The sequence below is a fragment of the Phoenix dactylifera genome, chromosome 9 (assembly GCF_009389715.1).
Source record: "Phoenix dactylifera cultivar Barhee BC4 chromosome 9, palm_55x_up_171113_PBpolish2nd_filt_p, whole genome shotgun sequence".
NCBI lineage: Eukaryota > Viridiplantae > Streptophyta > Magnoliopsida > Arecales > Arecaceae > Phoenix > Phoenix dactylifera.
This window is the reverse complement of record NC_052400.1, coordinates 8,793,909-8,816,143: the sequence shown is the minus strand read 5'-3', so window position 1 is coordinate 8,816,143 and position 22,235 is coordinate 8,793,909. Positions and strand designations below refer to the sequence as shown.

At 36.7% G+C, this 22,235-nt stretch overlaps 2 protein-coding genes and 1 non-coding gene across 3 annotated transcripts; 1 reads left to right on the top strand and 2 right to left on the bottom strand.

Annotated features, from left to right (window-relative positions):
• Window positions 1-578: 578 nt before the first annotated feature.
• On the bottom strand, window positions 579-660 carry TRNAS-AGA. Its single transcript has one exon. It is a non-coding gene; the product is annotated as a tRNA-Ser (tRNA).
• Window positions 661-3,241: 2,581 nt separating this feature from the next.
• Window positions 3,242-13,941, top strand: LOC103721997 (retinoblastoma-related protein). Its single transcript, XM_008812401.3, has 18 exons — window positions 3,242-3,691; window positions 3,827-3,931; window positions 4,026-4,159; window positions 4,250-4,346; window positions 4,423-4,469; window positions 6,607-6,805; window positions 6,950-7,016; window positions 7,138-7,317; window positions 7,436-7,629; window positions 7,713-8,589; window positions 9,443-9,596; window positions 9,695-9,767; window positions 9,853-10,029; window positions 10,111-10,230; window positions 10,309-10,453; window positions 10,556-10,668; window positions 13,343-13,458; window positions 13,552-13,941. Exons 1-18 carry the CDS (start codon window positions 3,590-3,592, stop codon window positions 13,700-13,702), a joined length of 3,051 nt encoding a protein of 1,016 aa, XP_008810623.1. The 5' UTR covers window positions 3,242-3,589; the 3' UTR covers window positions 13,703-13,941.
• Window positions 13,942-20,563: 6,622 nt separating this feature from the next.
• Window positions 20,564-21,863, bottom strand: LOC103721996 (40S ribosomal protein S27-2). The gene is made up of 4 exons (XM_008812400.4): window positions 21,751-21,863; window positions 21,341-21,442; window positions 21,187-21,215; window positions 20,564-21,041 (listed from the first exon to the last, which is right to left on the bottom strand). Exons 1-4 carry the CDS (start codon window positions 21,751-21,753, stop codon window positions 20,915-20,917), a joined length of 261 nt encoding a protein of 86 aa, XP_008810622.1. The 5' UTR covers window positions 21,754-21,863; the 3' UTR covers window positions 20,564-20,914.
• Between the last annotated feature and the right edge of the window lie 372 nt (window positions 21,864-22,235).

The following is a 22,235-nucleotide window of genomic DNA, read 5'->3' as shown; positions in this document are numbered from 1 at the left end:
GATTCGGCCACTGTGATCTGCTGGGTCTGAAAGAGCTCGAGCAGCTATGGGGGAGTTCACCTCCTGCTCCGCGAGGGAGAGTATCACATTCCAGGCCATGCATGTATATCGTGAGGCCAACGGGGTGGTTGACTGGGTGGTGGCATATGTTGCGAGCCACTCAGGAAGTACCCTATGGTTTGAGGAGAGAGAGATGCCCAGAGCACTTCGAGACCTTTTGTTTTCTGATTCTATTGGGTGTATTTGTATACGTGATGTATGAAATGCCTGTTTTAGCCCAAAAAAAAAAAAGAATAACTTGAAGAACACAATATTATTTAAAAGAAAATGGAATAAAAAAAATAGATAAAGAAAAGTCTCAAAAAGAATGTCTAGAAGTTTTTCTTAAGAAACATCCATAAAAAATTAAACATTTAACTTAAAGGTAAATGAAATAGGAAAAATAAATAATAAATAGATAAAAGAAAAGGCTCAGAAAGAATGCCTAGGATTTGTTTTCTTAAATAATTATCCTATAAACATAAACATTTAATATCACAATATTCGTTGGAAGAAAATGGTGAAAAAGCAGCAAAAATCGTGGACGGCAGGATTTGAACCTGCGCGGGCAAAGCCCACATGATTTCTAGTCATGCCCGATAACCACTCCGGCACGTCCACTTATTTATACGGTCGTCTAATTTGTACAATGTTTCTTTCTTCCCAGCAGCTAGGGTCCCAGGGATCAACATAAAGCCGATGTTTAGAATAAAGCACAAGAAAAATCAAAATTTAATATCCGCGTGCACTAAAGGAAAATAGGTATCGGGTAATTATCTATTTTCTACTATGAAATGTTCATTTTTCTGGAAAAATGATCAAGAAAGCTAGATCTACGTAGTCATAGTCAACCTCTCAAAATTATAAGCAATTCAATACGAAACAAGGACATCCAACCAAGTGTTCATGGGACCCTTTTTGGAGAGAGAATCATTGATTAGCTCCTGTTTGGATGAATAAACTTTATAATAAAGAAGCAGAGAAGCAATTGTGCTGCCTCATCAACAAGTATGATTACATTAATGCATGAGCCAATAAATAACAGCCATAGTCTCCTTATATCAAGAGACTTTTATTAGTAAAACTATGGGTCACAAGGACCGAAAGGGGCTCCTAAAACACTACAATTTAGCGTGTAAAGGTAAAGCGAATGCTCCCGGTACCACTTTACCCTGGAAGGACTCTATTTTGCGCTGCTGCTTCTTCTCTTTTAATTCTTTCCACTTATCGAATCTCTCGTTTTAAAGAAACTAACTTCATGCCTCCAATAAGACAATTACTCACCATCACTTAATCTCTATTCGTAGTTTTTTCTGCTTTATTTCAGTCCTCACTTAAACTATTTAAATTTCTCAACAAGCAAATTAACATGATTTTATAGATGTTGGAATGCGATAAATCACACCATATGGTTTGGCTTTTTTTTTTTTTTAGCAATATGATTTGCTGATGTATGACTTAAAGAAAAATCAAGTAGTTGTGACATTGGTGCCTTAGCTATATGTTCAGGGCAATCATTCCATGGAGTCTAGAAGGATGATATGCATGTAAGTTTGCTCATAATCATCCTTTTAAATTACAAATTTCGCAGTTCACGGATAAAAAAAGCGTATGCTGCAATTGCCTTGCAAAGTTTTCAGTCCTTTCAAATTGTAGACCACAAGGACATGTTGTCATGATCATCATTGTCATTAGCTCGATTGGCAACATGCCTCAGATGCTAAGGTCATTGGACATGTTCAAATAAGAACGTCCAAACCATCCAATAAATGAATTTGTGGTCCAAATAGGATCACTAAGATAATTTTGGATCATTAGTGGTTTTCATTCCAAAATAATCTGATTCTCAATAATTTAAAATTACTATATTTGGTATGTTATATTTCAATAATTAAAGATTCTTACGTATTCATGAGTGACCTATTTGGTATTCATAGAAATATAAAATTACTAATCATATAATATCAAAACCATCCTTGTCATATTTTATAAAAATATATTTATTAGTCTTATAAATTATTAATGCTATTAACATATATTAATTATTATTATAGAATTAATATTTTTATTTATACTTGTAATATTTTTTTTAATACTAATATTTATTTTGATTAGGAAAAAAGGCAGATTAAAGCAATATTTAAATAACTTCATTATATAAATATAAAGTACAATAATATTTATCTTCTATAATGCAATTATATATTATAATATAATATATATCATAAATATAATATATAATATTAATATAATATAACATCCTACATATAATATTAATATAATATATTAATGGTATATTAATATATCAATTCTTCTGTTCAATTGAACTATATTTTTGTCTACAAATTTCAGCTTAAAATTATTGCCCTAGGGTGATATTGGATTTCCAACTTTAAAAATAGTATTCTATTGCTAAGTTGGATGGTGATTTGAAATCACTGTGATTATTATGGTGCAACCAAATATGGTTATCTCATGACCTATGCCCATATCATCCCTGGTATTAAGATGATCGCTCCATACCAAATACTCCCTAAAGAATATATTATTTTGTAATACTAATGTACAAATTTACATACCACATGGAGAATGCTAGCCCATTAGGAAGAAGTGCTAAAAAAATTGCAGTATTTTCTCTTTTTATTTTTGTTTTGTTAGAGGAAAGAGTATTTCTTAACTATGCAGACAAAAGGAGTGAAAAGAATGCAGTACTTTCTCATCACACAAATCACAGAACCCTTACTTTTCCACGTGGACTGGACGGCCCGGATCGCAAACAAAATCCTCCGCACCCCAAAGCATACGAGCAGCAGGCATCGACTCTCGTGGGACCCACGTACAAATACACGAGATCGGAGAACCGTGACTGGCTCTGTACGTATCCCCCAGGAGGAATATATCCAGTCACCCGAACAACGATAAAAGGACACGTGTCCCGATAAGCCAGACGCCGCGGTCGGTCCAGCGTCGGCCCCTCCTCGATGCCGCCCCCGCGCCCAACGGTGGGACCACCGCTTCCCATCTCTAGGAATTTGGCGGCAAAAGTCCTCTCAGTCCACGCGTCGAGTCTTGATTGGAGAAACTATGTATGCATGGTCGGTCATGACATGTATGACGCTATGGCATGCCTCTGTTTTCCCGCGCTAAAACGGAAGGATTTCTCTGCCAAAAAAAGGGAATATAAAACGGGGCAGGAAAAAAAAAAGGGAGGGAAGTGAGAGGGGGAAGAGAGAGAGGGAGGGAAAAAAAGAGGGTTTTGCGAGTACTCCAACGATCTCCCCAAAACCCTAGCCTCGTTTGGATCCGATCCGCCGCCTCCGCCGCCGTATCTGCAGCAGATCGGGTTCTTCGGGCGCTCTCCGGCGGCCTATCGGCCGTGAATCGGGAGGATTGAGGAGGGAAGAGAGGTATTTGGGCGAGATCTGCTGGTATTTAAGCTTTCTTTCCTCTTTGTTGTTGGATCTCTAGGGGGTTCCCTGGTTCTCACCTTGGGGGATTAGGAAAGGGATGATAGATCGGCTAGGGTTTGAGGCAACGGTGGTTTGAATCCATGAGCCAAGCTTCTGTGAATATGGAGGACGTGAAGCCGTCGATTTCTTTTCCTTCGGATGATGGCGGAGCTATGGAAGCCCGATTTGCCGATGTCTGCAAGGTTTTCATATAGTCTCTGGGTCCTTTTGTTTGATCTGGAGCCCTTTCTCCCTTTCTATCTTTCTATACACTTTCTATCTCTGTCCCTTTGTGCTCTTTTCCGTGTGTGATCTGAGACGGCTGACCTGTTGAGCAGAGCAAGCTGGCTCTTGACGAGAGCACGATGAGGCAGGCGATGGTTTTGTTCAGAGAAAGCAAGCACATCCTCTTAGCGAACATGTCAGCAATCGGAAGTGGATCGGTAATTTTTTTTGTTTTGTGGTAATTTTTGAGCTTATTTAGATCATGATCTGATGTCAAAATTGCTTCTTTTTCTGTCCTCTCCACTCTTCAAGCCTGAGGAGATTGAAAGGTTTTGGTCGGCGTTTGTTCTGTACTGTGTAACAAGATTAAGCAAGGGGAGAGGTAAGCAGGAGAAGGAAGAAAACGGTATCACTCTTTGTAGGATATTGAGGGTTCTTAAAATGAAGTAAGCCCATTTCTTTTATTTCTCCATTTAATTCTTTTTGCCTCAGGGTTGGTTTGGATCAATCAGTTTCTTTTTTCTTTGAATCTGTAGTGTTGTGGATTTCTTCAAGGAGATACCGCAGTTTTGTCTCAAGGCTGGTCATATTTTAACTGGTCTATATGGATCAGATTGGGAGAAGAGGCTTGAGGTATTGAAAATAGAAGTCATTTTTATCCATGACCTCTTCTCTTAAATTTTTGTCACTGACTCATTATTGTGATTAGCTGAAGGAACTACAGGCAAACATTGTCCACTTGAGTCTTCTAAGCAGGTAAAAAATTACTGGGATGATTTTCCCTGCTATTGGGGCTAGTTGCTTGTCTTTTAGTAGCTTGCAAACTGAAATTTTAAGACTGCATATATTCTGTAACATGTGCCAGCAGTTTTGTCATTGGCCTATTTTCAATACTGAAAATCATTGTCACATGTTTGATGTTGGCATTAAGTATGGTCAGAGGAAAATATCTGAAACCAAAAAGAAGTACGGAGTTGCCAAAAGTACAGCAAAAAAAATCAAATAACTGAATCCTAGATTTAAATAAATTATTAGTAGAATGGTTCTAGATTTTTTCAATAATTTAAAGAATACTGTTAGTTTGTTACTTCGCTTGAAAACTGAACCAAAGATTGCATTAAGTACGGATGTCTGGAGTTCTTAATTCTTAACTAGGGTCATAATAGACTACTCTGTGCTGGTTTTCATGCTTACTCTATAATCGCTTCACTTTGATTTTAAGTATCTTCCGTAAAGGCTTTACTATAGTCATTTCAAATGTCTAGTTGTTCTCTAGTGGTTGCACTAGGAAAAGAAATTTTCCTTATTGCCTTTGCAGTTATCCCATTTTCTGATGTTTGGTTTTGGGTGTTTCTATAATTCCATGTGTTAAAATCAACCAGCAATCCAAAAGATGCCATCCTAAAAGGTGTAGAACATGTATATTTTATAGTGAATTATATCTTCATGGTTGGTATCTGATGTAGATCTTGATCAGCTAAAACGGAAAGTACAGAGTCGTTTAAACCGACAATTGTAGGGGAAGCTCTTCAAGCCAACGAGAGCCTATATTTGAGAACAAAGATGACAATACATAAGAAAAAATAAGGAATTCAAAATAAACTCAAAATTTTGCTGTTCCTTCGGTTTCCTTGGAAATGGTAATGAGTTGGAGCTTAAATAACTTACATGGAATTTCAACCATTTTTGACAAAACTAATTTTAACCAACTTCGTTCCAAAAACACGAAGAGGAAGCATGTAAGTCTTAAATGCTCTCAAATTGTAATAGAATTATGATTATGAGACTCAAGTATCCAAAAAATTATAATATTTAAATCCTAGATTTTTAAGAAGATCCTTATATTATATTACTGACTATAAAACTTCAATGTCATAGTTGAATTCATCATTCACTACCTTTCTACTTGTCCACCATAAGTAAATGCTATGATAATTTCGATATGCTGAGAACTTGGCCTCTCTGAGAGGCCTATACTATGACATGAATTCTGTCTATCTCTAATTCAGAAGGTGTTTAGCATAGCTTTTTTAAATTCAGTGAGCTGCTGCGGCGGGTGAGCAATTCAGAGAGTGATCAGCATATACCTTTTTTCTCCTCACTCTAATATTTGCTAATCAATGTACCTACCAAGGGCTGTTATGTATATAGCATATATGAAGTTTTTTGTTGCTTGCATTGGTGCATTTTTTTTTAATTAATTGTTCTTTGTGATAAGTAGTTGCAACATGAAGCTGAAGGATGAACTTGCAATTCACCTATAAAAGTGGAACTGCCAAAATTTTGATGATAGCTATGTTGTTCTATGAAAGGCATTTTTTGTTTTGCATGGAAATCTTAATAAAATTATTAATGCTAAAGCTAGAAATTGATCCTTTTGCTGATACCAATTTCTACCTAGTAGTTGCTCCTTGTTATTTTAGAGTTTATAAGCAAATGGCTTAATTGGGTGAGCCTTGGCGTAATGGCAAGGTTGTTCCATTATGACCTAGAGTTCATGGGTTTGAAACACATAAAAATAGCCATATGGGGGTAAGGCTGCGTACATCCTCCCTACACCTTGCGATGGCAGGTGCCTCATGCACTGAGCTGCCATTTTTGAATAGATGGCTGTAAACTTTCATTGCTAATTTGCATTCAAATAATTACTTCTTACATAGCATTGTATCTATGAAATCTCCTAGCATGCTAATGTCTAGTTTAGTTGTTAGGGACCCAGTTTGATGTATTAGATGTGCATTCTGGAATCATCTGTGTTGCAACAATTTGAACTATGCTTGAGAACTCCTCTTTGAGTGCTCTGTATTGTTGAATAACTTACTTTTCATAAGATAACTGTTGATTGATATAAATTATGATAAAATTGTCTTATGAACATCTTGTTTCCCACCAGGTACTACAAACGTGCATATCAGGAGTTATTCTTGCCAAATGATGCAAGCAGTGGTCAGCATTCTGTAGTTTCTAACAGCATGGGATATGTTTCTGACTACCATCGCTTTGGATGGCTACTATTTTTGGCTCTCCGTATCCATGCATTCAGCCGCTTTAAGGATCTAGTGACCTGTACAAATGGATTAGTCTCTATATTGGTTAGTTCTTTTACATACCCTGGAATATCCAGCTCATTTTAATACAAGCATTTTTCAATCCGTTCTCTGTTGTCAGTCATTGGCAAAATTTGGACCAAGTTTTGTTAACCTGTGCGCTGCTCATATTTCTGGATCTTCTTGCAGGCCATACTCATCCTTCACATTCCTGTGCGCTTCAGGAATTTTCATATTCAGGATTCCTTGCTTTTTGGTAATTAACTGTTCATGAGTTGGCAATTTGTATATCTATCTTCTAATTTTGGTACTCGGATGTTATATGTTGTTGCTAATACATTGCAAACTGGTGGATATGGTATACTGCTTTGGCTCAGCTAAAAGAACGGACAAGGGTGTTGACCTTCTAGCTTCTCTTTGTGACAAATATCACACCTCAGAAGATGAGTTGAGGAGAGTGATGGAGAAGGCTAATAATTTGATAGTGGATATCTTAAAGAAGAAACCATGTGCAGCTTCAGAATGTGAAAGGGAAAATCTAGCTTACATCAACACAGGTGGAAGAATTAGCTTGTATTTTTTAAGAGAAATCATATTTGCCCATGAGATTTATATTTCAACTTTAGAACTTCTTTTTCTTGCTTTATACCAAATCCAGTATCATTTTGTCTACAGATGGTTTGATCTATTTTGAGGATCTTCTGGAGGAAAATTCATTGCATTCAAGTATACTTATCTTGGAGAACGATTATGATGATGCAATCAATAGTAAAGGTGAGCTGGATGAACGCATGTTTGTTAATGATGAGGACAGTTTACTTGGTACTGGGAGCTTATCTGGAGGTTCCATTAACATATGTGGCATGAAGGTATTTCACTGTTTCCATGCAAAACTATGACCCTCACAGTTGACTGGATTGCTTTATTCATGGTTCATGTTATATTAATGCAGCGGAAATATGATGCAATGGCCTCGCCAGCAAAATCAATAACAAGTCCAATGTCTCCACCACTTTCTCCAGTGTCACCTGTAAATGGAAATCCTGTCAGTAATTCTAAGATGGCTCCCATTACACCAGTGAGCACTGCTATGACGACTGCAAAGTGGCTTCGGAACATTATCTCTCCTCTTCTTTCGAGACCTTCAACAGAGCTTCTGCGCTTCTTTTCCTCATGTGACAGGGATGTAACAACTGATGTTACACGTAGGGCAAGCATAATATTGGGGGCAATATTTCCAACTACTTCATTCGGCGAGCGGTGTATTTCTGGAAACCTGCAGAGTGTAAACCGGATGGACAGTATATGGGCAGAGCAGAGAAAAGTGGAAGCCATGAAGTTATATTATAGGGTTTTGGAGACAATGTGTAGAGCAGAATCACATATATTGAATGGCAATAATCTCACTTCACTGTTATCAAATGATCGGTTTCATCGTTGCATGCTTGCTTGTTCGGCTGAGCTAGTTTTGGCTACACACAAAACAGTTACCATGATGTTTCCTGCTGTTCTAGAAAAAACAGGGATAACAGCTTTTGATTTGAGCAAGGTGATAGAGAGTTTCGTGAGACATGAAGAAACACTTCCGAGAGAGTTGAAACGACATTTAAATTCCTTGGAAGAGCGTCTCCTAGAAAGCATGGCATGGGAAAAAGGGTCATCAATGTACAATTCTTTGATCATAGCAAGGCCAACTCTTGCTGCAGAAATAAACCGTTTGGGACTATTAGCAGAGCCAATGCCATCTCTTGATGCCATTGCAATGCATCATAATATTTCAACTGGAGGCTTGCCTCCTCTTCCTTTTCAGAAGCATGAACATTCACCAGGTTTGTTTTAACCCATTACTGGAAGTCACATGTCATTGCTAAATAAAGAATTTTGTACATCAGAAATTATTTTATATGGTTTATCCCAAAGGTTGTGGCAACTATTTCTTAAACACTCTTTTGTATTACTGCATGTGTTCAAATATTTACCAGAGCTGAATCATGACCCTTTGACTTACATGTTGAATTATGTGTTTCTAAAACAGAATACAGGACCAGAGATGTAAATCATTCATCTAATGACAGCAACTAAATAAAACATTATCCATTTGATAACAGTGGATTCTACTGTATAATTATCCATTTGCTCGTGTTTGAAGCCATATTATATTTCAATTAACCTTTTTTGGATTGCCTGTGTATGTTATGTATGCATGAATCTTCCATATGATTCACTTAGGGGCTGTAGTGGAAATTCTTTGCATCAACATTGTTAATTTCTAGAATTTGCTGCATGTAACTTGGGCTCGTGATTCATGTTATATTTAGGTAAGAACTGTTATAGATCTTAAAATCACACCGTAGCAGAACACTTGAGGAACAAGAAACTTTATCTTATCTGTTTAATTGATTTAGCAAATTATAGCTATTACTGTTTGATTGTAAATTTGTAATTATGTTTTCATACTCCAAAAAGCTTCTCAAAATAACACTTCATATCTTTTAAATTTATATTGTTTCAAAATAATTTACCAAATATTGAAACCCCATTCTTTACTTGTGCTGCATACTGATTTCATAATTACTAGTACCATTTTATCTTTGTTTTCTTCAGGTTAATCATCTCCAAATCTTTCATTTCTGTCTTTATTAAACCACTGATTCTGTTATTAACTCATTGATTTTGTTGCAGATCAAAATGGAGATGCTGTGTCTCCGAAGAGAGCATGCAGTGAATATAGGAGTGTGTTGGTAGAGCGTAATTCCTTTACATCACCAGTGAAGGAACGTACATTGACTTTGAATCTTAAATCAAACTTACCACCTCTTCAATCTGCTTTTGCAAGGTTGAGATTTCCATTTTATTGCTAGTTTGGTTCATTATCTGGAATTTAAAGAACACTAAAAATATGATGAACTTCTAATCTGATTGTCATGTCTGCAGTCCAACAAGGCCAAACCCTGCAGGAGGAGGGGAAACATGTGCTGAGACAGGGATCAATATCTTTTTTAATAAGGTAAAATTTGTGTTTTAGAACTTATAAAAAAAATTCTAAATTGTTTACCCTTTTAAATCTGGAAATTTATTTTTCTTGTTTGTAGATTGTAAAGTTGGCTGCTATTAGAATCAGAAGCTTATGCGAAAGGCTGCAACTACCTCAGCAAATTTTGGAGCGGGTCTACTGTCTAATCCAACAAATCCTTAGTCAACGGACTGCGCTATTTTTTAATCGACATATTGATCAAATTATCCTATGCAGCTTTTATGGGGTTGCTAAGGTATACTCTGATAATGGTTCCAGATGTCACTGTTATTTGTACTGCCATATTTTCTTTCTAAGCATATGTTTTTGCTGGCAGATTTCTCAAATGACTCTAACCTTTAAGGAGATCATTTACAACTATAGAAAGCAACCACAATGTAAACCTCAGGTTTTCCGCAGCGTCTTTGTTCATTGGCCATCAACAAGCCACAATGGAGTAATAAGCTTTACCTAAGCTTCCTTTTAATGCCAGTTCTTTTTATCATATTTCTAAGCTAATTCAATATTTAAACAGAAAACAGGACAGGAGCATGTTGATATTATCACCTTTTACAATGAGGTATTTATTCCTTCAGTCAAGCCTTTGTTGGTGGAGTTAGGACCTGCTGGAGTTGCTCAAAAAAGTAAAAAGTCTCCGGAGGATAACAATAATGCTGACGGTATGCTGTTTTTGCTTCTAACTATGAATATTTTGTTATAAGTGCAGCTTGGCCTGCAAACTACTGCTTTTTCTTTTTCCTGTTTGTTTCTGTATCATACAGGTCAAATTCCAGGATCACCTCGGTTGTCTCCTTTCCCAAATCTTCCGGATATGTCCCCAAAGAAGGTTTCTGCTGCTCATAATGTATATGTTTCTCCTTTGCGATCATCAAAGGTATGTCTTACTCGATTGCTTTATGATAGAATTACTAAACTTTTATAATCTTATTGTAGGCTGGTTATTTGGTGCATTTCCATTTGACTTGTTTATTATTCTGGAAATAATGGAACAGTTTTATTAAACTAATAGGCAACAGTTATGATAAAGGTTTGGGAAAAGCGTAAAATGTCGTATAGCAGCTGTCTGGTGTTCTCTATTGAGTTAGGATTACAAATTGAGCTATGTTTGAACTGGTGCCAGCATTATATAATCAATACAAAAGCAATAGATTAAGATGGCCATACAAGTACTCATTATATTTGGTACAAAACTATATATCTGTGATGTTTATAAGGTCTGTGCATTTGTGCAATTCATATACTTTTGTAAGTCAGAGAGTTAAAGTGCATTTCCATTGGCTTCTGACTGAGTAAATGAAGAAAATACTTGACCAATAGTAGTGGGGGGAGATTTAGAGTTCCTTTTCTGATGATTTAGAGTGTTGTTTCTTCTTGCTAAGGTATGCTAGCCTCAGCCAAAGGACTATATATGTCCTCTGCAATTGGGGATTAGTGTTAGAACTTCTTGCAGAGATTCTTCTTATGACAGGCAAAATAGTAATCATGATCTTCTAGGGGATCATTTCTGAAACATCAAATTGCTTTCTGATGATTTAAATGGTCATTCTTAAAAATTGTAAGGAAGTACAGACTACAGTGTTGTTTCTTCTTGCTAAGGTATGCTAGCCTTAGCCAAACGACTATATATGCCCTCTGCAATCGCGGATTAGTGTTATGAACTTCTTGCAGAGATTCTTCTTATGACAGGCAAAAATAGTAATCATGATCTGCTAGGGGATCATTTCTGAAACATCAAATTACTTTGTGAGTGAAGAAGGTTTAATAGAAACCTACTCTCCACTTCCTGCAGAAAATTAAGATAAAATGATGGCTACATTCCTCTTTGATCTTTGTGAAGGTTTTAGTGTAGGATGATAAAGTAATTCAAAATAGCCTGTGGCAGAGTGAATTAATTATTTCATCTATGTTGTCTTCAAAAAATGATGAATTTGTGCGTCATTGCTTGTATAAAAGTGAAATTTTCCTGCAAGCATGACCCCAGTAGTTTCAAAGTAATATCCATGCAGATAACCCTCTTGACAATGGATAAGTATCTTCTCCCATTTAGGGGAAGAATTGAGTGGACCAATAAAATTCTAATCATATAATTAAAATAGAAGGAACCAAACAAAGCTATTAGTGGTGTGGAATCATAAAAAAAAAATAGTGATATGGAATTAGAGTTTTAGTCCTGAAGTAAGTGCAGAAATACATAAAGAATTATGAATAATCCTGTTTTTGAAGGTTCAAAGTCTCTAGGCTTATTGCTATAATTCACTTGTATCAATAATTAAGTTGAATCATGTTCAATGTATACAATGGACTGTGTGCATGAGCTTCACTCATGTTAATATATATATATATATATATATATATATATATATATATATATATATATATATATGGGGATTGATAACCTACTCTCTGTTATGGTAGGTTATCAATCTACCCATTTTTCATTGGACAAAAAATACCCTTACTTTTTATAACTCTTAAGGGTATTTATGTCTTTTTACAATCCCACATTAATTCACCCTCTCAACCCCCTAATTAATACTCTCTTCCTCTCTCTCTCTCATACATACATACATACATACATATATATATATATATATAAACATACATACAAACATACATACATACATACAAATATATATATACATATATATGTATATATGATATATATATACATGTATATATATAGATGTATGTATATATATAGATAGATATATGTATGTATATATACATACGTATATGCATATATATATACACACACACACATATATGCCCATGTATACATATACATATATGTGTATGTGTGTGTATGCATACATATACATATATGTGTACATATATATATATATACACACATATATGTATATATATATATATATATATATATATATGTATACACATATATGTATACACATATATGTATACTGGAGAGAGAGAGGGGGAGAGAGGGAGAGAGTATTAATTAGGAGGTTGAGAGGGTGAGTTAATATGGGAGTGTAAAAAGACATAAAATACCCTTAAGAGTTATAAAAACTAAGGGTATTTTTTGTCTACGGAAAAATGGGTAGATTGATAACCTACCATAACAGAGAGTAGGTTATCAATCCCCTATATATATATATCAGTGCTGGGATTCTCTCAGCAATGATAAATGATGAAGCTCATTTGTTTTGGTACATGATGTCCTGTTACCTCATAGAGCATCAATGCCACTTTTCCTTTGTTCTGGTCCATATCTTTGGTGCATACCCACTAATTCTTATTCCTACATTATAGTGCCTATGTGCAGTGTTATTTCTTCTTTCCCTAATTCATCAGTTTTTTAAAGCTTCTTTAGTAGTGAAATCTATTGATTCAGGAGAGAATAATTTGAGCGGCATGTCATTTTTTTATGCTCAGAAAACTAAGAAGCATAGCTATGTATGTGTATATATATGTGTCTACATACGTACACACAAATACACATGTGCGCACTCACATATATACATATATTACATGAAAGACTCTAGAATTGTCTATGTATATACCACTTGTTCTATTTTTTGCATTGGTAGATGGATGCATTGCTTTCACCAAGCTCTAAGAGCTATTATGCTTGTGTTGGTGAGAGTACTCATGCTTATCAGAGCCCTTCCAAAGATTTGACTGCCATAAACAACCGCTTGAATAGGTATGTTACCCAAAAACTCAAATGCGCGTAACTATCGCTTATATTCCTTTAGAAATAATTCTCATATGCCTGCTGCTCTAAATTCTACTACAGTGGGAGAAAGGTCAGCGGCAGACTAAACTTCGATGTGGTTAGTGACTCTGTTGTTGCTGGGAGTCTTGGAGCTCAGAATGGCAGTTCTGCCCCTGCCCCTGCTTTTCCCATTTTGGAACTGCCTGTGAAACGTGAGCAGCTTGACTCCTAATTGTTTGGAGGATGCCTCTTTGTAACTAACCTATTCTCACCAGCTACTCCCTGTTGCTTCTAATCTTATGATAGATTTGTACATGAGTTTAATGAATGGGGAATTATGTGAGCAGTAATAAGCCCATATACTGCCCGTAAGTCCCCATTTGCCGTATGTTATAGTTCTAAACGTATGTCAAGGAGGAAGTGCGGTTTTAACCAATGTAATTTAATAAATCTTTCCGTTGCTTCCTGGATCTTGGTTGATGCTGATGGAATTATCGGCTCCAGAATCTCATAGGTTCAGATGTTACTGAGAACTGGGATGCTATTATATTGACGCTTATGTAGGAGATTTTGGGGCTTACATTGAGCTAAAATGCAAACTTTTTACATTGGCGCTTCCTCGAAAAACCATGCTTACAACAGCAGTTTTAGGGATGGACACAGAATGTTCTTTTTCTTGTTCCAAGTTTCCCATTCGAAGTCACCACGTAAGCAACCATCAGTATCCTCTGGTCCATCCAACAGCGATAAAGGTGGCTTCACCCATCTCATCGAAGTGCCTCGATGGCAGATTTCTGAATGTCCTTTTTTTTCTCTCCACTCGCTGCTTCATGATCTCTTCTCACGTTCGCTTCCATCACGTGTGTCTATTCAAGCACTTCAATCAGCAGCTTAGCCAAGCACGGGTAAATCAGGCCTAGCTCAAGTTTGGATTATTTTGTAATAGAGTCAAACTTGAGCCAGCTCATTAAATTACAAGTCGAACCTAAGCTGCTCACAAGTAGCCTTCATATGAGATTTGGTGAGAATATGATGTTTTAAGCCTAAACTGTATTCTCCGAGTTAATTTTCATCATTATATCTCAATATTCTAGTGGGAAATTTATTTTCTTATATAGATTATGTTAGGCCTTGATAAATAAATATGATTAATTATGCCAAAAATTTTGAACTATTTGGAGATTTTAATGTCCTGAACTTCAATTTGGTATAATTAAATTATCAAATTTTCAAATTTGTTCAATTCGATCCCTAGCTGTAAATTCTGTTTGCCTGTCGTGGTCACGTGATGTCATGTGTCTTGCTAATGTGGCAGGAGGGGCTGATGTGGACAAGCCTTTGTCCTCCATTTTCATCCCTCTTCAGTTAGGATTTGGACTTCCATTCCCATCCAAATCCTGTCTCTCCTTCCTGGTGATTGGAGACTGGCGATGGCCATAAGAGTGGTGGTGTCTCTCCAGTGATGAGCTGTGGTGACCAGCCCTCTATTTTGACGACGAAGGTAATGTCTTTGTATTATACTTTAATCTATTTTCCCTTAGATTTTTTTCCATGATCCATAATTCTTTCATCCTACATCCCTCACTCCATTGGAAGAACAAGAAAATTTTGCCTTAACTTCAATCATTGCTAGTGATTGTGAGTAGAAAGTGACCCAAAAAGTTTGTTATTATTCTGTCTCTATGTGGTCCCAAAATCTTGCTAAAGTTTTGTTATTTAATAGAATATGGTCCCAAAGTGTTTGCCTTTGTTTAGTCAAACTTGATCCGAGTGGGATTAAATAATTCCATTTGTTATGGTATGTTTAGTGGAACGCATTTGCCGTGTCTCTGCTCTCTTGCTACGACCAACTAGTTAATGGAACGTATTTGTTTGATAGAACCCATTTTCAGCATCATCAAGTAGCTTGTCTCTTTGCCAATGAAGACAGCCAGACTTTGCTTACTGAAGTTAGATAGGGTACCTTACTGAAGCAAAAAAAAGCAAGAAAGGTACCTTGCTGTCAACAACAACCGAACTTTCTCATTAGACTCTTCATAGACTCTCTGTGATAGACTCTATAATAGCAACCAGACAGGAGCTATTAATAGACTCTCTGTTAACAGCTAATTTTTATCTTAGAAGACTCTCTCTGATTGCTTGATATACTTTGCTGTGCAAGACTCTCCGCTTCATAGACTATCAGTAAACAACTAATTTTTTTTTGTGTCATGTAGAATGGACTCTGTAACCATTGTTGTACATCATGGTGGCAATTTTGTCAATAAGAGTGGATGCGTTGAATATGTTGGAGGACATGTGGCTCCATGACATAGAAAGTTTATCTTATGAGTAGTTACAGGATATGGTGGAGAAGCTGTATGAGGATAAAGTTGTAAGGTTATTTTGTAGGGTGTCTGATTTGAATGAAAATCCGGGAATGAAGATATGAAGACAAACAGCTTAAAGAAATAATAAAACTTGCATTGGATGCAAGGGAATAGCTTCATATTTATGTGGAGCATGAAGACATAGGAGAAGCAGTCAGAGAGACCTAATAGTCGAACTCGTGCAAAAAAGAGTGGCGAGAAGCAAAGCCAGGAAGTAGTGAGAAGCAACGGAAGCAGTGAGAAGCCAGTAGGGGGCAGAGGAAGTGATGATAAAGCAAAGTTATTGAGAAAGACTTATCGAGCAAAGTCAACAAAGTAGTTGCCGAGCAAAGTTAGCGAGTCGTGAGAAGCAAAGGAAAAGATAAAATCCTTGATTGACCTAGGGCTCGAAGGGTTGCTGAGGAAGCTTCTAAGAATGAAAAGTACAACTTACTGACAGTGAAGAGGAAGAGAGTGATGAAGGCTATCATACAGATGCTGAGCTACTAATTATGAGTTGATAGCTGTGAGGGACAAACTGAACGAAGCAAGGAATAGGAACAATAATAGGGCTGATGAGGTGCAGAGGGCGCAACCACTACTTGTGAGGGAGAGTATAGAATCAAGTTGTGCTGCTGCTTTGAATGAAGTTGAAAAGCAGACTGACTACTACGGTGAATATCATGATTGTTCTGAGTTTAATTCGCCTAAGTCAAGTCCTGAGGTTGGTGAGCTTAGGAAGAGGAAGAGGTGAGTATATTTCGAGCTCAAAGCTTCATAAAGTTGCATATTATTCTTCCACATTTAGAGTTTTGGATTAATATTTTCTTGGCATCCTGTGAGCATTCTATATACTTCAAATAGATAATTAGTAAACTTTTTTCTTAAACATTTTGTATCATCAGAATCAAACATTTTAGGTTGACACTACTTTAAATCTAATTGGATATTCTATTACTAATTTTGTAGGCTGCAAGTTAGATAAGAAATGATACAAGTGGAACTTGTCAATTTTTAAGTGAAATGCTAATTTCTTAGCATAGTAAGAAGCAAAATTTAGTAGCACTATCTATGGCTGATATTGAGTATATTGCTGCTGAAAGTTGCCATGCTCAAATCTTATGGATAAAACAACATCCAGAAGATTATGGACTTAAATTAGATCATATTATCATAAAATGTGATAACATAAGTGCAACCAATCTACCAAAAAATCCAATTCAATACTCTAGAACAAAATATATTAAATTAGATATTATTTCATAAGAGATCATGTCCAGAAAGATAATATTGTACTTGATTTTGTCAATGCTGAAAATCAATTAGCTAATATCTTCATTAAACCTTTAAATGAAGATAGATTTAGTATTACTAGAACGGAACTAGATTTGTCTGACCTCTCAACATCGAAGATTCTCTGAAATTTAAAGGCTTAAGGGCCCAGGAGCTGACTTCTTGGTGGTTGGAGAAGTCTCCTTATCAGAATCAAAGAGTTTTTATTCTAAGGAGTTTGACTCCTAATAAGGAGGCATCTCCTAAAGACTACTAGAGGAGCTGGAGTGCCATCTCTTAAAGGTTAAGAGACAACTCCTGGTGTAGGTCTCTTGAGCGGAGCCAACTCTCATGTTGTGGGAAACGTATTCGGTCTCTAGGGTATAAATAGCTATGAGTCGACTCCTTGGTGTTTATTTAATACAAACTCTAAAAGTTGTCCTCTGAGCTGACTCTCGTCTCGTCTCCTCCATTTCAAACCTAAGCCTTCCCTCCTCTAGCAGCTTCAGAACTCCATATCCTCTTAATCCTAAGGACTCTCTCTTAAGAGTTCCAACTCCCTTGGAAAGAGAAAGAAAGCCGACATAGAGCTGCAAAAGAAGGGAAAGAAAATTATTTTGAAAGAAGAGCTGAAGAGGACTTCAAGCAAAAAAGGAAAGGAAACAAGTCTTCGATGCTCAATGAAACTTTTACGACTAGCAGAAGCTCGCTAGCTATATATTGAAGATGCCTTGTAAAGGATATAGTTCAGAGAAGCTGGAGAGTAGGAAAGTAGGATGGCAGCAGATCCTAAATAAAGGAGACTTGACTGGTTTGGGGAAGTAAATGCCAGTCATTTGAATATGGAGATGAGGCTACTCCATCACATGGAATCTTCTTTCTGAAGATTAGGTAAATTACATCATGTCTTGGATAGGGATTTGTTTGTCATTTTGAGCATTTATGATGCCTCTATTATTCATTTCTTCAATTCTTGTACTTTATCGTGGTTTTGACAATAATGAATTATTTGGTTTCAACTGCCAACTGTGTATTCAGAGCAACATGATATCTAAGATATCTTCCAAATTCTTGTTGCTGGAAAAGTAGTTAGCTATATGTAAATATTCCTTTAAAATTACATACATACGCATCTTTCTTATGCATCTTTCTTTGACATGGGGACCCAGATCTCAACTCCGATGTTTTGTTAATAAAGGCCTTTGGAAGTCATGTAGAACCTTATGGACTAGCCCCAGAGAGCATACTATTTTACATATGGAATTGGGTGGTTCTATTATAATGTGTAATCTTGTTTGACTAGAGTTTTCGTGTGAATACAAAATTTCTTCTTTGATTCAATGATCATAGGTAGGTTTTTATTCGAGTGGGAAGTTGGGGCGTAAACTCAAATTCCATTTCAAGGGTGATGGGATATACATGATCAACTAAACAAGTGAAGTACAGTGGCAAAAGTTACGAGGGAATAAATATTAGCAAGCTAGTTGCTGCAACAGCAGTCCTTGGAAACCAAGCATTGATTTGCAAGTCCAAATCCAGTAGTTGGTCCACGTTGGAGTTATAGGTCTCCAAATACCATCAGAGCATCCAAGACCTATACTGGCATGGAGCTCATACCAGCTGCGACCGGTTGCATATGGTACTGGTATATACAGCACCGAGCTAGAGTATATCAAACTAGAGAGGGAGAGGAAGGAGGAGAGGGAGGAAGAGAGAGAAAGAGATGGAAAGAGAGGGAGGGAGGGAGGAGGAGTTACCTGAACTCCCACAAACTATATCTGCATTAACACTTATCTACCATTTCCTTGCCCATCCAATGCCTACAATTTCTGGAAGCACAAAACAATTAACATGGATTCGTTCTATATGCTCTTCCTCCCCTTAAATTTTGGCAAAAAGAATGTCATTAATTATGCACCTCAAACTATTTTCTTCTTTCCTGCCATTGAGAGAAGACTGACTATTCCTTTCCACAAAATGTGGCTCAGCACTAAACCTTTCTGACTCGTTTCTTAACTTAAAAGATAGGCTAAAACTGATGATAGCAATTCAGCTCCAGTCAAAAACAGAAATGAAGCCAAAGTTTCAACCAAGAACAAAACTCGGCAACAAACGCCAAGCCCCTAATCTTTTGATCATTCATCAGAATTGTTTGGCAAGAACAAAACATGCACTCCTGCAACTTTTCTCCATTCGCACACTACATGCCCCAGGAATGATAGGAAACATTAATGACTAGAACCCAACTTATTTTAACAATATACTAAAAGAACCAATTATTTTAGTTGTGGATACAATAAGTGGACCGTCCTTTCTACAGATAAATACTTATGCTATATCATGCGATTCACACCTAATTGCTGGGTGCTCCTTGAGCATAAACTCCACAAAAATATAAATAAAATCACAAAACTTTAAAAAGAAATTTGATTTGAAAAACTCCAAAAGTTGATAAATAATCACATTGGCCATCACACATCACCGTACCAAAATATTACATATTTCAGTAGCAGTCTCACCCAAAATATAGAAAGGACTTTAATAAACTTCACAAATAAAAAGGTCATGAGCTTGATCATAAACATGTCAAATTCTTCCACAAAGATGTGCCCATTTCCTCTATAATGTTCACATCAAGACCATGTTTGTCATAGACCACTAGGGTTGACAAATCATGGAGCGTATGGTCAATTGAAGAATTCACCATTACGTTACGGCCTCATGTAACATTTCAAATAAAGTAGAACCAAGAGTAAATTGAGCTCAGACGGATGAAGATGGTGTTATCAAAGAAAGATAACAACCAGTACCCTATGTTGCAGGGATCCTTTTGCATTTCACCATGTCAAAGATTCAATGTGCTTCCTATTCTTCACTCATAAATAGCTTGGAGTAGCTTGGTTAAACAGAAATAAGATAGTGTGGACAGGCATCCTCTGCCATATGGAGGAAGGAAATAAGAACATGGCCACATAACCTCCAAAATGGTGGAGAAAACCTTTTTCCAGCAAACAAATTGTCAATTTGTTGATCATATTGCATCAACTTCTAAATCACGTGAAGCCTCTAATGTTTCCCTTGATCAAATCGAATTTAACACAATGTTTTCATCAGAAAACAATACTTAGGTTTCAACAATATAATGAAAAATCTCTAACTTTATGCCCATGATTTGAGCTGATTTTGAATAAAATGACAAACATCAGGACAACAACAGATATATCTAAAAACTACGCTCCATCAAGTTATGCCTCAGGCAAGGTGGCATGATCAAACTTCATGAAAACGTATATCAAAAAATAAAATAAAATAAAACAACAAGTACACCTATTACTTGTTTCCGCAAGAGGGTCCTCAATTAGAAAATTCAAATGGCAAGTTAAATAAATAAGAGATTGAATTACATCCCTAACAATGATCTTCAATAGTTGCACCCACCATATTCGATTTGGAAAAAGAAAACTAGCAACAAATAACTAACTGTGATTGCATTAAAAAAAGCCAAACAAGTTAACTGCATGCATTTGTGTCATAGAAAACATAATACCACTTACTGACAAGAGTGTCAAGAGATGGAATTCCAATCCAAAAACAGACTCGAACTAAACACCATCAATGTTGTCTCATATGCCAAAAGATTGCTGAGAAATATAAAGTATTCCTGGACTAACAAAATCACCAACCAACTACCGCATAATCTTAATCATCTGCTCAAGAGAAAAAATAATTCGACACTCTAATCACTAAAACCATAAGATCAGATTCCATTTTGACAGCCTCGGGGTATCACAAAGAAAGAGACAGTGAGATAGAGCAGACCACCCTCAATCTCCCTTCCGCCTGAAGGAGCATCCCTCGGTGAGCCTCGCACGCCCACCAGTCGGCTGGCAGAGCACTGTTTGGCAGTTACCACAGACAACAACAGTCTGCGAGTGGCTGAAAACAGTAGTTCTGCAACAACAAACAAAACATATTCAAATTTGGATACAACATCAGAAGCTAGCAAGATCTAATAACTCAAAAACTGATTTCTTTTGAAAGATCACATCTTTTATAGCTAAAGAATCAAACTTTAAAGGGCAAAAATAAGGCTTACATGTTGAAGCAACCTTGGCACTTCACATCCTTCAATTCAGAACAGACACCAAAGAAGAGATGGTTAGAAAAACAATAATTAATCCAAAACACAAACACACACACACACACACATACCCACTCCCAAGTATTTGATTGCTAGGAAGTCAGATTACCATGAAGAAGGAGTTGGGCGACTGCACGAGCCGCTTTAGCTTGTGCCTCCTCTTCTCAAGTTCAGCTGGTGGGTTCAGCAGATCGATATCGTTCGGAAGAACCTAATCACCAATAAATTTAATAAAAAAGTTGAGTCCACGGAGATTAGAAGTAAAGGACTTGATCTTTAAAACCCATAGCCACCAGAAATCATGATAAAACAAAAGCATCTTATTAAAACACGATCAAAACTAAGATTTAAAGCCCTATAAATCGATTTGGTATAAGGCAATAGATCTGGAAGACGAGCAGAAGAATTCAATTGAATAGAAACCGATCCAGAACAGATTCAGCAGATAAAAATCTAAAAGCCTTAGATGCAGAAACAATTGAAAATCCGAAGGCGAGGAGAGAGAAAGAGCAGGCTGACCATCCTGTCGAAAACCTAGAGACGCGTCGAAACCCTGGAAGCGGCCGATGCTTGAGAGAAAGGGAAGGAGAGGATAAACCCTAGCGAGACGGAGATATATACGGAGGACGAGTAACGAACGTCGACCATAGGATCTAAATGGTTATGATCTGAGACGTTCGTTAGAGGCCACATTCGTGGGTCGGGTTCAGCCCAGGTGATCCTGGCATCCGCGCCCAGCCCTTTTCCGAAGAAATAAACCAAGGCGTGGTCCGGCAGGGGGCTGTCAAGATGGACTGGGCCTGGCCTGAGCCAGATCTAGCCCATGAAACCTGAATTTCCAACAATTTGCAATTTTTTTTTTTCACTAAGAGAAACAATGCCAATATGACATTATTCACCTTCTTATCCATACTGCATTAGAAAATAATAAGTAGAATAATATCTGAGCTTTCAAATTGATTGATAAATCGAAGGTGAGAGGTCCTTTGCAAAAATCAAGAACA